The sequence below is a fragment of the Rhinopithecus bieti genome, unplaced genomic scaffold, assembly GCF_001698545.2.
Source record: "Rhinopithecus bieti isolate Rb0 unplaced genomic scaffold, ASM169854v2 scaffold_56246, whole genome shotgun sequence".
Taxonomy (NCBI): Eukaryota; Metazoa; Chordata; class Mammalia; order Primates; family Cercopithecidae; genus Rhinopithecus; species Rhinopithecus bieti.
In genome coordinates this window covers 921066-937750 of record NW_016821943.1, presented here as the reverse complement: position 1 = coordinate 937750, position 16685 = coordinate 921066, and the positions used below count along the sequence as shown (strand labels likewise).

The window sequence follows — 16685 nt, the reverse complement described above, 5'->3', positions numbered from 1 at the left end:
TGGAAATTCAGGGCCAGCACACTTAGGTTTCAATTTCAACTCTGCCATTAACAAACTCAGTCGTGGCACCACTCCCAGCCCCAGCTTTTTCAACTGGAAAATGACATTGGAAGGGAAGGGTTAACCAGATCTTTTTCAGCTCTAAGAATCCAAGATTCTGTGATAAGGCAGCTCAATGTGAGAACAAATGGAAAGAAAATGTGTTCTTGATTTCTACTAATTTATAGTGTTTAGTAGCCACAAATTAAATATACCTCATAAAATCATGCATCACAATCTTCCTACCTTAGCATAATGCAATAGTGGCTAAATGTGTGTAAGAAAAGGAAGATCACTTTCAGTCAAATTCAACAACAGTATAGACACAGACTAACTGTTCCAAAGAGATTTCTTTGTACATAACCAATATTTGAAAATCTTACTTTTACTTCCTAGGTTATTTTTTTTAATTGCCTGAACACTAAACAGATGTATTATTTCCTTTAGAGTGTATTTTAGATCCTCTACAACCTGGTATTCTGATTTTATGTTAAACAAAACTCTACAAACTGAAAAATAGAAGTTTTAAGAGCTGAAGTGAATCTGGATAACTGATTCTCTGTACTTCTGTGGGGGGTGGTATGAAGCCATCCAATTTAACATCAAAATCTTTATAGAAAAAAGCCAGATCTGTATATGCTGCTTTGGTGTAAAAGTGAATAAAAGGTGCAAAACCAGGTGCATGGCATGCTAACTTCTGTTAAAAGAGGAAAACACACACACACACACACACACATATATATATATATATAAAAATTTTTTTTTTTTAGTAGTGTTGATGTCTCACTAGGTTTCCCAGGCTGGTCTCAAACTCTGAGGCTCAAGGGATCCCACTGCTTTAGTCTCCCAAAGTGGTATTTGTTTATATTAAAAAAAAAAAAAGAGCATAAACCAAAAACTAATGAAAATCATTACCTATGAGGGAGGAAGTGAAAGGGGTAAACAATGTTGGAAGCTGTACATGGTGTTTAGCAGTTTTGATATGGGAACTTCATAAATGGTTTCATATAATTAGAAAGCAAAATTAAATCAATATTTTAGAAAAGCAAGTCGTAAAAACCCAAACAAAATGAAACAAATGGTCTTAACTGTAAATCAAAACATCAGCTAAACTAAAGAAAATTACTTCAAGTGACTTTAAAGCCCAGTAACTTCATTCTACATCACCAGTAAAATATATCCTAAGGAATAAAAGGACTACAAAGAAATCCTACAGGATAAATGAAATGACCTTGTCTCTTTGATAAATGGCAACAGAAAAAGGAAACGGTGTATGTGTGTAAATACAAACTGCTAAGACATGTTATCTATAAGGTATATTATCAAATGCTATGTATAGGACCTTATTTGAATCCTGAATCAAATATTTACAGATCAGAGAAATGCAAATCCTAACTAAGTATCAGATGATATTAAGAGGTTAATATTATTTTTTAGTGTTTTAGTGGTATTGTGGGTACATGAAGGGGAAAAAAGTCCCTCTCTCTTAGAGATGCATACTAAAGTATTTACAGATAACATGAAATAATATCTAGCATTTACTTTAAAATAATCCAACGAGCTGGGGATCAGTGGAGGTGGGTATAGGAAAAAAGATTGTCCATGTGTTGATGACTGAAGCTGGATACATGGGCTTTATTATTTTCTCTACTTTTCTGAATGTTTGGAATTTTCCACAAGTCAAAACAAAAAACAAATCTAGCAATAATTTTTGATGTACATAAGGATTCAAGGAACCCATGCAAGAGTTCAAGCTGACAGTGAGGGAGAGAGAAGCCCCTACTTTATGAAATCCTGGCCCAGTCTCTACTTTCCGTAAGAAACTACAGCCTAGAAAACAAAGCTGCTTGCTCAAGGCCACAGACCTGATTTGTGCAGGGGTGAGACTAACATCTGGCACGGCTTCCAGTCCAATAGACTACAGCGCAAATTCTTCAAGACCAAAAAACATAAGACTATATTCACAGGGATCATTTCTATAGTTCATTACTAGAGAAGTTTCTCTCAGGATGCAGAGCAAAAAAGATACGTTAAGAATGACTGTGAAGGAACAATTGTCAACAAAAAATGAGAAGTATTGAAAAGATTAAAAACAAACCAAAAAAATTGATTTAAAGAATTGTAAATTCATGCATTATGAATTCATCTTTCCTTTATCACCTCCATTTTATTTCAGTTATTGTATTTTTCACTAAAATTCCCACTTCTTTATATCTTCTATTTTCTTGCCAAGACTTTCTGTATTTCCATCTGTTTCAAGAGTAGCTTTACTTCTTGGACTATTTTAATAATAGGGGCTTTATAAAGTTTAACTTTTTTTTTTTTTAACTGTAGCCCTAACAAATTTCCACAAACTTAGCAGCTTAAAATAAGCCTTTTATTATCTCACAGTGTCTATAGGTTAGAAGTTTGGGTGTAATGTAACTCACCAGAATTCTCTGCTTAGGGTCTCAAAAGGTCTAAGTCAAAGTGTCAGATGATCCAGAGTCTTACCTGGATTTTTTGGGGGCAGAATACACTTCTAGGCTCATTCAGGTCTGTGTGGGTATAGGACTGAGGTCCCTAGTTCTTGCTGGCTATCAGCTGTTTGTCATTCTCATTCCTTGGCTCATGGCCCCTTCCATCTTCCATGCCAGAAATGTTACGTTGAGAACTTCTTACACTTCCAGTCTCTCTGCCTTCCCCATCTGCTACCAGCTGAAGGAAGATCCCTGCTTTTAAAGGCTCATATAATTACCTAAGGCCCACCTGGATAATCTAGACAACGAATCCAGGCTAGCTGATTCGTACCCTTCCTTACATCTGCAATGTGCTTTTGCCAAGTAAGTCGCATATTCCCAGGATAAACACTAGGAGGTCAAGCTCATGGAGGCCACAAATCTGCAAACCACAGTGTATCAGAGAATTCCAACATAGGTAGCACCTCAGCTTTAGCCTGGGTCTTTTTTCACGAGTTGATATTTTCCTGGTTCTTCACATGCTGAGTAAATTTTGTATTGTATCCTGGACATTTTTAACCTTATGCTCTTAAAGACCCTTGATCTTGTTTAAATCCTATGGGGAATGCTGATATTTTGTTGAGCAGGCACTGGCCTGGCTGGATTCAGTCCCCAAGTGCTGACCAGCCTTCTGTAGAACATGGGCTTAGTGTCACTTTCACTTTCAAAGCCTTTGCAGTGTTCCTTAGCAATGTCCTGCAGGTCCCTACTTGCTTGGTGGCCAGCCTGCCTCCCAGGCGATGGTCTATCCCACAGTTGAGTTCTGTCTTTGGCAACCTGTTCTGGGTCACATTACACACGCATGGCTCAGTGTTGAGCCCGTAAGTTAACTAACAACTTTATGGGGTCACTTTCCTGAGTTCTTCCCTTTCTGGAATCTCCCTAGTATCATTTCCAGTTACCTGGGCTCCCCCTTTCAGACTCCAATCAGAAACTTACGGCTTTAATTACTCCGTTTAGCCACGCTCTTCTTTTGCGTGCATCTTGCCTGGGACTGAGCTGCAGGAGGAAGAGAATAAAAAGGCAACTGGGGGTTTTCCCCATTCCCTAAGCGTTTCAGGTGTTCACACACTCCTGCCACTGCAGCGCTGACCGGAGGAGAGGAAGCAAGAGGGGAAAAAATGATGGCTTTCTCCCACTTTCCGTCTTGGGGCCCAACTACAAAACTACCCTGTAGCTCTCCCTGTTCACACTGGGTAGCCGCCTCCAGGTTTCAGACAGCTGGAGTCCAGGGCAGGGGATGCTGAAGGGAAGACAGGAAACTCACTACTGGCGCAAAGACGGGCTTCAAATTCTGGCCTTCTCCCCCATCCGCCTGTTATGGTTTACTTGTCGGAGTCCTCAACAGCTGCTCCATGCACATGTCCAGGTCTTATAGCTACAGACAGTGGGAGAGGCAGGATGGAGTATGCTCCCTCCACCTCCCAGAACCATAGCTCCACATCCATGCATTTTAAAACATATTTACGGTGGTTATCACTGGGAGGGGTAAGAGGACTGATTTTTATTTTCTTCTTCCTAATTTTATGTATTTGTCAAATCGTCTACAGTGATATCTTTGAAGTCAGATGGTTTCTCTACAGAATCCTGCAGAAGTACTACCGGCTTTAAAAGTCTTAACTGATAGGGGCTACCTACAGTATGCCATTACTTACCTTCCAAGAGAAAGCTGGAATAACTGTCTTTCCCCTTAGAGTTGTATTTGCTCTTCTTTCAAAATAGTTCAATTAAAATTAGTATTTTAAACACTCTCTGGGTTACATTTTTTGTTCAGATACTGGTACTTGTTTTCCAACATTAATCTTATTAACTACTATACTAACAAAGCAACTGAGATTTTAATCATAAAGGGGGACCGGGCACCACGGCTCATGCCTATAATCCCAACACTTTGGGAGGCGGAGGCAGGTGGTTTACTTGAGGTCAGGGATTCGAGACCAGCCTGGTCAACATGGCGAAACCGTCTCTACTAAAAATACAAAAAAATTAGCCGGGCATGGTAGCGTGTACCTGTAATCCCAGCTACTTGGGAGGCTGAGGCAGGAGAATTGCTTGAATGTGGGAGGTGGAGGTTGCAGTGAGCCAAGATTGCGCCACTGCACTCCAGCCTGGGTGAAAAAAAATCATAATCATAATTATAAAGGGGACAAGGGATTTAATAAAGTCTAATAATTTAAACAATTTCTAAAAATAGTTTCTCCTTCCCAAACATATTCCCACTAGCTTCTGGGAGATTCACTTAGCACCCTCACCCCACATTCCCCTACTGGGTTATCTGGCATCAAGCCAGGGACCAGGAAACTACCCCCACAAAAGCAGTTTCACTATAGAGCTAGTCTGGCTCAGGTTTCTGGGCCTTCACTTGCACCAACTCCTTCCAACGTCCCGAGAAAGGCTGTAAGCAGTGTCCCTATGGAGATACACTTTTGTAAAATTTACCCCCAAAATACTCTAACGGCAATCGATTAAGACTACTGTCTTTTCCCACTGCAACTCTGCCTCTGTTCCTCTTCCCTTCTATGTCAGGTAGCTTGGGAGGGGCTGTTGGCATTTTTGAGATCCACCTAAGGGTACATTAAGTTGGAGAAAGATATTTAGTTTGGGTTTAACAGGACACATTTATGCTGTTTACAGTTACTTCTACTATGCAAACTTAGGTGATTACCAGCCATCTCAATGCAGGTATTGCTTCCAGAAATGCTGCTATCACCCACTGTGCTGGTTCACCCAGGCTTTTATGAAATAAAGGTGAAGGGCCAGGGATTCTGTGGTAATGTGAATAGGTCCAATGGGGCCTGACTCAGGGAAGTGTGTGGGCGGTGGAAAGGAAACACGGTTTGAAACAGAGGGAGCCAGATGCTCATTTGTGGGGAATTTACCATCAGATGTGCTAAAATATAAGCGAATAGATCAGTTATCAGAAAAATAATCAATATAGCAGTACAATTCTGTGTGCCTTAGATGTGTGTTTTTTTCTTTTTTGAATAGAATTGTGCAAAACAGGATTTACCTGAACACCTGTTTTTCTGGGACACCAACCTGAAGCAGTAGTAGAAACAGCAAATACGTCTATATGTGAAACGATAAGTTTTATATATCCTATCAACAATAAAAATTTATCAACTGTGCTAGAGGAATCACTGAGTTCTTTCTATACCCTGTCATATGAAAATGTGATTAAAAGGTACACAGCCAAAGGAAAAATATTACACAGGTGTATTAGATAATTAACTAACATTACTTTTCTCAGCCATTTGCATTATTGATCAGCTTTTTCAAATTTGTTACTTTCTCACTCTAAATATTCACTTTTTCTTTTTTTTTGGAGACAGAGTCTTGCTCTGTCACCCAGGCTGGAGTACAGTGGCAAGATCTTGGCTCACTGCAACCTCTGCCTCTCAGGTTCAAGCGATTCTCCTGCCTCAGCCTCCTGAGTAGCTGGGACTACAGGCACGTGCCACCACACCTGGCTAATCTTTTGTATTTTTAGTATAGATGGGTTTCACCTTGTTAGCCAGGATGGTCTCGATCTCTTGACCTCGTGATCTACCCACCTTGGCCTCCCAAAGTGCTGGGATTATAGGCGTGAGATATCACGCCCAGCCTCACTTTCTAAATTAGTTTTTATTTGTAACTTTGCATTCTTTTTCTTAAAGAGTTCTCCCCTTCCCCAAATTGTATACCTTCAAGCTCCATAAAACCTGGCATCTGCCTCTGCCTCAGATGAAATTTGATTAATTCATTCAAATATTTATTGAGCTCTATTCTGTTTCAGGCAAGTCTAAATGCTTAGGGATACAGGAGTTCGTAAGAGAGAATAATCCCCCCTTATACAGTGGACAAATACAAAGACGACAGTACCTAACATATATTAAATGGTGATTAAGTGCCCTGGAGTAGGTAAAGTGAGGATGGTAGAGAGGAAGTTGGCAGGTGGAGGGAGGCAGGGAGGAGGCTTCATCAAGAGGACAAGGTTCAAGACAAGGCCTCGAAAATGCCCTGGTACACATTACAACAGCTACCGTGTCCTGTATGACCACCACTGCAGGGAGATGCACGTCAAGCCCTTCGCTTATGTCATCTCATTTAATCCTCACAATAACCATGTGCAGCTGGCATCAAGGAACTCAGGCTCAGAAAGGTTAGTGACTTGTTAGCAGTCACTCAGCTCCACAAGCAGCCTCCACCCCACTGTGATTTCATGGTGTGCATAGAGCACACAAAGATACAGAAGTTTAATTCAGAAAGGGAGACGACTGAGAAAGTAACCAGTACGACCTGCCCACTGCAGTCAGAGAGAGCAGAAAATAAGAGGCAGCACCGCTGGCTAGCTTGACCCGGAGCAGCTTCCCTCACAGGGGAACACGAGACCAGGTGGACAAAGGGCATAGCGTGTGCACAGGCAGGGGAATACATAGAAACTGCAGGAGCAGCTGGGAAAGGATGAGGATAGTTGGGCCGAGACACCCGAGGGGAGGTGGGGAGGTGGCCTGGGGTCGAACTCTAGTGGGCCAAATGGATGGAATCCCATACCTAAGTAGGTTTTGCAGCTGGATAGGACATGACCAAATTTTCGTTTTGGGAAGCAGTCAGGAGGAAAGACGGGATTAAGCAAGATTCATCACTGCATCCTATAACACTATAGGGCCTTTTTGTTTTTGAATTTTAAAATGGCAATAAACTAAAACACCAGTTTAGGGGAAAACAATTCATGACTCTTAAAATAAAACCACTTACATCACTAACTACCCTCCTGATCCTGTTCACGTCCTCAAGTATTTTTACAACACTGTAATTGCTGTGTACACACCATTTCGACTTTTCAGTTAATTCACATTTTAAAGCATACTTCCATGGATCAAAATAGTTCAAATTTTCCTTGGATGGGAGGATGGGATTCGGCTTGCTGAAGCATGTTTACTTGCTATGGACTACTCTACCACACTGACACAACAAAGTTTATCAGATTGTTTTGAAAAGTGTGATTCCAAAATCAAAATCTTTACCACATACTGACTGCTAGTTGCTTTCCAAAAAGATTAGACCAATTTACAGAATCACTGTCAACTAAACGCTCCCAGAAAATCACCAAAGACTGGGCTTTATCATAATGCTTTGTAGGATCCTCAACTTTTCAACTCCCTGTGACGCTGACAAATAATATACTACGGTCAAAGCACTCTATATTCTGATCTCAAAGAACACGACTGGAATTACCTCAGTTCAGCACCCAACACTACAATGGGGTTTTGCCAGCGTATCTAGCACTGAGTAAAGGGGAAGCTGGCAAGCTGATATGAAAGTGGGTGAAGGAAAAATAAGAACAAAACTGAAAGGGTAAGCAGCAGCAAGAAAAATCTGTTACTGTCTGAATATAGAAGAGGTATTGATGTGACTAGAAGCAGGGGTGTTTGGAAAGGAAGGAAGCAACTGAATTCCTTGGGCCAAATGGATTTAAATTAGCTCACATGGAATTGCCCATGCATTGATCTTTGCTTTGGCAATCCAGTTCATATCATTCCCTCCAAACAGGATAAAGTTGCTTAATTATTGCCTAATTTTTTCTCAACTGTTTTTTGTAAATATCCAGGGGTAGCTTGTCCTACTTTCTACTCGGATTATTTGTCCACCTGATAATAATAATGGCTAACGTTTATTAAGTGCTTACCTTATGTCAGGCATCTTGTGAACATAGCTTTTATTTTATTTTTTTTTGAGACAGAGTCTCACTCTGTCGCCCAGGATGGAGTGCAGTGGCACAATCTTGGCTCAATGCAACCTCCACCTCCCGGGTTCAAGTGATTCTCGTGCCTCAGCCTCTCAAGTAGCTGTGATTACAGGTGTGCGCCACCAGCCCAGCTAATTTTTGTATTTTTAGTAGAGATGGGGTTTCACCCTGTTGACCAGGCTGGTCTGGAACCTCTAAGTTCAAGCAATCTGCCTGCCTCGGCCTCCCAAAGTGCTGGGATTACAGCCACTGTGCCTGGCCAAGGTAAGTACATTTTTAACTCATTTTTTGAATAAGGAACCTGAGGCAGAGATAAATGAATACAACTTCTATCGACTTCCTCTTTGGGAAAGGAATTAGTATAGAAGGAACCTGGAAATCTACTAACAACTGATAGTCCTGTATGTAAATAAGCCAGCAAACTTCTGCAGTCCAGGAAACTGCATCATCAGCATTCAGTTTGTTAATAGTGAACCATCTAATGAGAATCTGCAACAAGGATAGGGCACATGACAAGTACAGATGGTATCTGCAAGTACCCTAGGTGTGACCCTAAACTGGTCATTCCATCTCTCTCAACCTCCCTTTCCTGTACTTTAAAACAGGGCTGTGCAACTTGGTCATGTCTCTGAAGAGTTTTGGAAAACTGAATAATGACCACGAAGTCCTTCCCAAACTTTTAAGGACCTCAAAAACAAAAACAAAAAAACGACTTTCAACAAGCAGGTGTAGAAAATTTAAATTATATTTGGCCTACAAGTAAAGGTTACTCCATGCTTCCCTATCTCAAATGTCCTCTCCCATCTCTCTGGTACTGAGAAAATCTGTGTCGCCTGTTACAAGGCAGTCTACACAAGACCAACACGCTAACCCACTGGCACGTCAGGGTTATCAAACATTTCCACAGTGGCCTGACAAAAAAACTTCACGGAAAAAAACAACACAAACAAACAAACAAACCCAGAGAGAAAAACTACTCTTTAAAGATTTGGCCTTGGGTTTTAAATCTGCCCATCCTTTTTTAACACTATGAATTGACAATCTTTCCTTCAATGATGCCTTGTTCTAATTTCTGTTTTTCACATCCATTAGTGGCACATGATAGGCCAGCGGTTGCTGCCATAGCGTAAATGGAAAAGGTGCCTATAATCTGGGTGTGTAAATGTACTGGGCCATATTCTGGTCCCCAGTTTTCATGGGTTTCCCATGGTGGGCTACCCACTGGCTTAGAAGTATTTCCAGCCCTCAGTGGAGTAAAAATATTAACACCTAACTTGATTCCCACCTTTAAGACACACTTTAAAGAAACGCTAAAAAGGCAAACGGCTCAAAATGCCTCCACCAGGCACCTCCAGGCCCACACCGTGCGCGTCCCTATGGCCCACTCTGGGGTGTCCCTCCGGGGTGGGACACTCCCTGGCCCAAGGCCCTGCTGGCCTCCACGGGGCACCCCTCAACCCGCGAGTCCACGCGGGACACTCCCCGGTCTACAGCCCCACCGGCCTCCTCCACGCGGCACCCCTCAACCCGCGAGTCCACGCGGGCCACTCCCCGGTCTACAGCCCCACCGGCCTCCTCCACGCGGCACCCCTCAACCCGCGAGTCCACGCGGGCCACTCCCCGGCCCACCGCCCCGCCTGCCTCCACCGGGCAGGCTCCCTACAGACGGACGCTCCTCTAACCGGGACCCGCCTAGGAGCTCCAGCCGCCTCACGAAGGCCTTCAGAGGCCGGGCGGGACCACCTCTGGTGGACCAAGGCCTCAGCGCCCGCCCCGCCTGGGCCTCTCGCCTCGGGCCTCGGGCTTCGCCGCCCACCCGGAAAGGCCCACCCTGGCCCCTCGCGCCCAGGCCGCTCCACGTCCTCACCCTCGCCCTCTCGCTCCCCCGCCTCGTCCTCACCGGCCTGGCCCGGCCTCCGCAGCCGCCAGCTACAGCCTCCAAACTCGCGTCGGCTTCGCCTGCTCCCGACTGCCCGCCGGCAGCCCCCGCGCCGCGCGCCCCGCCCTGACCCCGCCCCCGCGCCGCGGACGCGCAGTCGATTGGCCTGCGCGGCGCCAAGGCGGAGCCTCCCCAGCCCGCGGCCTAAAAGCGCAAGATCGAGTTCTGATTGGTGAACGGACGGAGAAGGGGCGGGACCAGGCGGACAGCGACGTAGATCTAAATCTATGCTGAGCTCGGCTCGTTGGGCGGGGCGTCGGCGTGCGGAACGAGGCAGTGTCCTAGGCGAGGCCTAGGCTCGCTGAGCGGGGCCTCGGTTGGTTGCGCGGGGCTCGGTCCTGGGCGAGGCTTAGGCTCGGCGGGCGGGGCTCGGTCCTGGGCGAGGCTTAGGCTCGGCGGGCGGGGCTCGGTCCTGGGCGAGGCTTAGGCTCGGCGGGCGGGGCTAGGTCCTAGGGCGAGGCTTAGGCTCGACGGGCCGGGCTAGGTTCTGGGCGAGGCTCAGGCTCGGCGGGCGGGGGTAGGTCTTGGCGGCTCTCCTTGCACCCTCCGGCTCAGTCCCTGACTGCCAGCCTCCTCCTTACCCCTACGCATTGCATCCCTCGTGGGGCTACAGGGACCGAAGGGGATCATCGAAGGCTCACCCGTGTGTGTGCTAAGGCTGAGACAGGCTGCTCCGTAGAGGCGGCCAGGACAGTCTTCCTCTCGCCTGCGGACCCCCACTAGAGAATGGAAACCTGACTTGCTGTACCATACTTCCCTTCTCTCTTGAGGGCTTCATGTGTTCTTCAAGACCTTACCCCTCGTGCCCTCCTAGCCTGCCCCTGGAACCCACTGTCACCATGTGGCTGTTGAGGTAATAATTAAGTTCAGGAAATACCCGGGCACTTACAAGACTTCTCCCATGGTGCTGTGGATTCCAGAGTGAAGCCTGACCCTTTGTTTTCCAAAAGCCCAGACAGGAGAAAAGCTGGCTCAGGGGAACCTCTGCTTCTCCTGAGACAACTATGGGGTCTGAGACCTGGGCACACCAAGACTGGGCTCAGCCCCGCGGGATGCTCCCCTCATGTGTCACCCACCTCTGAGGCTTTTCCTCTAACCAGCCCCCAGTGACACCATGCCCCAAGTGGTGCACACACCCCAGAACCAGGCACACCAAGACTGGGCTCAGCCCTGCGGGATGCTCCCCCTCATGTGTCACCCACCTCTGGGGCTTTTCCTCTAACCAGCCTCCAATGACACCACCAGGCCCAGAGCGGTGCACACGCCCCAGAACAGAGGACCTCTGCCTGCAGGCAAGACAGGGCCGGGTGGGGATAGTGCAGGTGAGAGCCTGGCCAGAGAGTGGTACTGACCCCTGGCAGGCTGCAGGGTGTGTGCTGCTGACCCGAGACTGGCAGTCTGGAGGGAAGGTAGCAGGCGTGGCAGCTGTCAGCTGAGGAAGGAGAGACAGCAAGAGTTTTAAATACCCAGGAGTCTATAAGGAAGAAGTTCAGAAAACACTGATAGCAAGGTAAAAGGGGCCCAGGTGGGTCCCAGGATGGTCAGTCCAGTGGGCAACAAGAAGGCTAGAGTAGAGGTCTTGGAGTGTAGGCGTCCAGCCACCCAGATCAGTTCAGGTTTCCAGTTTCCTTTACTCAAGCAGTAGTCTTCTTAGCCTACTCTTGAAAATTTATAGGTTAGAAATTTCTTCCTGTATTTCAATCATTCACTTACATTACCAGGAATTTAGTAGTTGCTATTATCAATGCGATCTTTCTTTTCTCACTATTTTCTAATTAGTAAATAGATATCACTCACCTCTTAGTGTTAATTTTCATTAGATGTCTTATACTTTCTAAGTAGATGATCTGATCACCTGTAAATAATTCCTTTTCAATCTTTTGTGCTCTCTTTTGGGCTCGATCTCCAATACATACACAGTTGTTCAGTACTGATGCTACCGATGCAAGTAATTTTTCTTGATTTTAGACACAGATGTTCTCAAGACTTTTAATTTTCCCAGAAAACCTCACAACTTTCCCTTGCAAATAACCAAGAGAAATACTCATTTAATATCTAAACAATAGTACTTTATTGATAAAAGATTAGTATAAATGGATACAAAATTGCTGTGTAAAATAAGTGTTTTCAAAATACATTTCTATAGGTGGAGGCTATCTCTTAGTAAAAGAGCAGTTATCTATAATCAAAAGTATCTATTTAGATTTGGGCAGTAAAACCCAAGGGGATGAGAAGTGCAGCAGTGTGGGTCCTCCCTCCCCACAGAACTGTTACCAGCAGGCAGCTGCCTGAAGTACTTTCACTCAAACATATGCAGGGCTTAGTCACTTACAAACTTGTTTTTCTTTTTTACAGATTTTCCAACAAAGTTATTAAATGGCAAACTCAAATAATGGACTCTGCATGGATGTACTCTGAAGTCATGAACACTTTTTCTTAGCTACCTTCACACAACAAGCCATAACATATAGCTTTTGGCTATTCACAATTGAGCAACAGTGAAGGGGCAATGTTAGCAAGAACACCAGATTTTCTGTAGCACACCTTCGTATTATTATTTAACTGTCTCATTTTATGTTTTTTTCTAGCCCCCACAAAAACCAAAAAACCCTGTCTCATCCTCAGATTAGGCATTTTCTCATCTCCCTACACAACCATTGTCTCCTTTCATCTGTCACTTTCTGGGGTTGAATTTCCCAACTTCAGTAGAAATGATAAAAAAGGCAACCGCTGGAGTGTACCACAGGGAGACACAGGAGGAAAGGTGACACTAAGGCTACAGTGCACAGAAAACGGATCAGGTGTGGCTTCGACTGTGCGCACCCGCCCACTAGCCCATGCTACAGATTTAAAATGTCTTTCACTTTGACAAGACACATGGTTTATATTACACAAAATGAATGAAAACGACAATGGCTAAAAACAAATGAGACAGTCTGTACACAAAAAAATGATTACTGCTATTTTCCTCCCATCAGAAAGTCACTCAAAAAGGGGGTATTTAAAGGAAACCCAAATCAGAAAAACCCGATAGGCATCAGAGGTTCAGGGCACCAAGGCCTTAGGGAGGGAACACTTTTCAATGAAGCTGTGCTTCAGGAGCACGCCCACCAACAGACCCCAATTTCCACAGGGGAGGCAGATCTACTACAGTTACAGAAAATACACTAAAGTGCAGTATAAAATATAAAAAGGTTGGATTCTGAATAGACCAATTGCTAATTTTCCTTAAAATTTTAATTTGGTTGAGTAAAAGTTTACTGAATCTCATTTTGTAGGTAAGAGTCTTAACTGCAATACAAAAACTGGAGCTCATGACTACTTTGATTTTCTCTGTAGCACAGGATAACCAGTATTAGTGGAGAACACTACAAAAAGTGGCTTGCGGTGAGTTCTTTGTATAGGGGTTTTAAAAATGACCTAGATCAGAATTAAGAGACTTCTTTAAAACTCACCTCTAAAAAAGCTGTTTAAGTATAAAGATGTAGGAAATTCTATTCTGTTTTATTTGGTTAAGAGATAAAATCACAGATGAATCAATAGTATTAGAATTATAGCAGCAAAACTAGTTTTAGGTGTTGTGTACAAACATAAAAGCAAGGAAGCAAAGAGTCTCCAAATGGTATGATGTGGTAAGCAGATGGCCTTGCACCAAGTCAGTGAATCTTTCTACATCACTAGGCTCACACCTCTCTACCACTCAGATTATGGGTAAATCTGAATGTTCTAGATATAAATCAGGAGTGCTCATCAATGGTTAGTCAGTTGTTAAGTCACTTAAATCAAAGAAATTCAGTATTAAGCACACATGCCGATTCTTGGAAATCAATTCTAACATTAGTGGTTAGGGAGAAAGAAAAGGAAAACATTCACCTCACAAAATACAGAGTGTAACATAGCAATGAAATACATATGTTAAAAGTACTTCATACAAAAAACACATCAAAAGTCTTTTAAAAATTAAATTCTCAGGCACAGGTACTGTTAAAATGTGGATGGCACCCTCCCAAGGATTGAAAACACACAGCTGGATCACGCATCTGGAATGTTTTTTTATCCAGGAAAGTGTTTTCTAGAAAAAAGAAAACAAAACACACTTAAGTGTGAGTGAGGCAATGTCTACTGCATTGATCATTAACAGTTCTACTTTTCTCATAAACTGAGCAAAAGGCAGGGCTTACATGACCACAAAGTTAACTGAATCAAAACACCACTCATAAGGCTCTTGGAAACTGGAAATGCCGCAAAACTAAAAAGTATACACAAATAAAATTTTACCTATCTAAAAGTAAAATTTTCATTCCATAAAGGTTGAAACCAGAAGCTCAGAGAAAATGAGCAAACACACAGCTGTCACTGCTTCCTGCTTCAAACGAGCTGCATCGCTGAGGCATCCTTGTCTCTTTCCACTGTACCCTCACTTCCCCAGTCACATGCCAACACAGGTTATGCAGGACCAGCCTCTAAGTCAGCAGGCGGTCGTTAAAAAGTTATGGGACCATCAGCAAATAACGTTAAACTCTGGGAGCAGCAACAATTTCCTTATCAGTAAAGTGTGAACTGAGCACATACCCTCAGGACTATTCTAAGGTGTCAATGTGATGATGAAACTAAAGCAACCAACTTGGACCCAGCTGGGGGTGACATGGATGTCTTCTTTACAGTAACTTATCAAACTGTACATACATATTTTTGTGCATTTTGTGTAAATACTGTATTTTACAATGAACACCTTTCCCAGTAAGCTGCAAGAGGGTTTGGTGACTAAGGCTCTAGCAAGACACTCTGGGTCCTTCCTCAGCCACCTGTCCATATGTCATGGAGGCCTCAAGACTCCCTGCCTTCTGCCTAACCCACCCTGCCATAAGTTGGTGAAGGTTCAAGTCCCTTCCTTGTTTTCATGAACACACTCATGCTTCCAGAATGAGGTCCCTGAATTGTAGGGGAGACCATCTACAAAATTCCCAACGTTTCTTCCTCACATCTTGGCCAACTCAAACTCTCTTTCAAGCTCTAATCACATCTCTTGTATAAGGTTTGCCTTGACCCCAGCATCATGTGACCTACCCTCTTCTTTGGACTCTTAGGTCGTTACCTGACTTTACCTTTCATGCTTTTCCTCTGGCAAGTGATAGGAGTGGTCACCTGGACAGTTCGCAGAGCCTGGCTATCCATAAGATACAAGGGAGTGGGCATGTGCCTTTTCCTGGTCCTCAGTGTCTAGAGTCTGCAGATTCTTTTCAAGCAGGCAGACCAGCATACACTAATGACCGTCAGTCAGAACAAAGCTATCTGAGGAACAGGAGGTCAGCAGTCTCCATGCAGGGAACCCTTATCTACCTGGCATAATTCTTCCTCCTTGTGCCATCTTTACTTTTAATCTGTACAAGTTGTTTTAATATATTTTTATTCCCTTTAAAGAGATGTTTTAACAATTAACAAATTTCCAATAATACAATTAATAAAGGTGCTTTAATACATAATTTCCCTCTAATGTTGGTATTTGCAAGCTTAGAAAATAACCTGCAAATGTACCTCAATAAAATAAAAGTTGCAATTATTAAAAAAAAAAGAGACAAAAGTGTGAGAAGTCTTTACTAGAAAGTAGGTGGCAAAGTAGTGGCTTCTGTTTTTCAGGAGCAATCTCTTCTCGTTTAAGATTAGTGATGCAGTTACTTCAAAATGCAAAATATTAATGAGGCTTAAGGAGGAACCTGTCATATTTAAGCTGCTACAACAATGTTAGTAACAACCGCCTGTCTTCCAGGCTAAGGGACAACAGGGCCTACCTGTGACTTCTTGCTACGTGCACATGGCCTTACACGTGATGCCCGAGAGCCCCACCATCGCCATCCCCGGTCTGCATCTGCATCTGCATCTGCGCCTGCATCCTTGCAATCATCTCTTGCATGCGGCGGAGCTGTGCACACACACACAGGTTTTCAAGGTTTGCTGTCTTTGAACATTATTTCTGGGTGTTCTGTGACTCCTAAAATTTCAACTTCTACACTTTCCCAAAACATGACAGAGTTATTATATAAAGACTTCTTACTAATTGATTAAAAAACCAACAGCTAAAGAGAAAACCAAGTAAATGATATGAATACGCAAGTCAAACAGAAACAATAACCAAAGGAAGATAAGACAATATGATAAATTTTCTTAAGATGGAGTCTCACTCTGTCGTCTAGGCTGGAGTGCAGCAGCACAAGCTTAGCTTACTGCTACCTCCACCTCCCAGGTTCAAGTGATTCTCCTGCCTCAGCCTCCTGAGTAGCTAGGATTACAGGCACACACCACCACGCCTGGCTAATTTTTGTATTTTAGTAGAGACGGGGTTTCACCATGTTGGTCAGGCTGGTCTCAAACTCCTGACCTCGTGATCTGCCCGCCTCCGCCTCCCAAAGTGCTGGGATTACAAGCGTGAGCCACCGCGCCTGGCCAATATGAGAAATTTTCTAACCTAAAAGGAGGGAAAGAG

The 16685-nt window shown here is 43.9% G+C and overlaps 2 protein-coding genes across 6 annotated transcripts in view; both read right to left on the bottom strand.

The window, feature by feature from the left end:
* Nucleotides 1–10275, bottom strand: part of FARP2 (FERM, ARH/RhoGEF and pleckstrin domain protein 2) — a 117324-nt gene extending 107049 nt beyond the window's left edge. Inside the window, exon 1 of the mRNA XM_017860655.1 lies at nucleotides 10166–10275. The gene's annotated coding sequence lies outside the window, so the exon portion shown is untranslated. The remainder of the gene's footprint in view (nucleotides 1–10165) is intronic.
* Nucleotides 10276–12251: 1976 nt separating this feature from the next.
* SEPTIN2 (septin 2) overlaps nucleotides 12252–16685 on the bottom strand; it is a 40697-nt gene continuing 36263 nt past the window's right edge. For all 5 annotated transcript variants that reach the window (XM_017860664.1, XM_017860663.1, XM_017860661.1 and 2 more), the window contains 2 exons: nucleotides 15994–16124; nucleotides 12252–14276 (listed from right to left, as the gene is read on the bottom strand). In XM_017860664.1, the coding sequence (XP_017716153.1) occupies nucleotides 16023–16124 (102 nt within the window). In that variant the 3' untranslated portion in view covers nucleotides 12252–14276; nucleotides 15994–16022. The remainder of the gene's footprint in view (nucleotides 14277–15993; nucleotides 16125–16685) is intronic.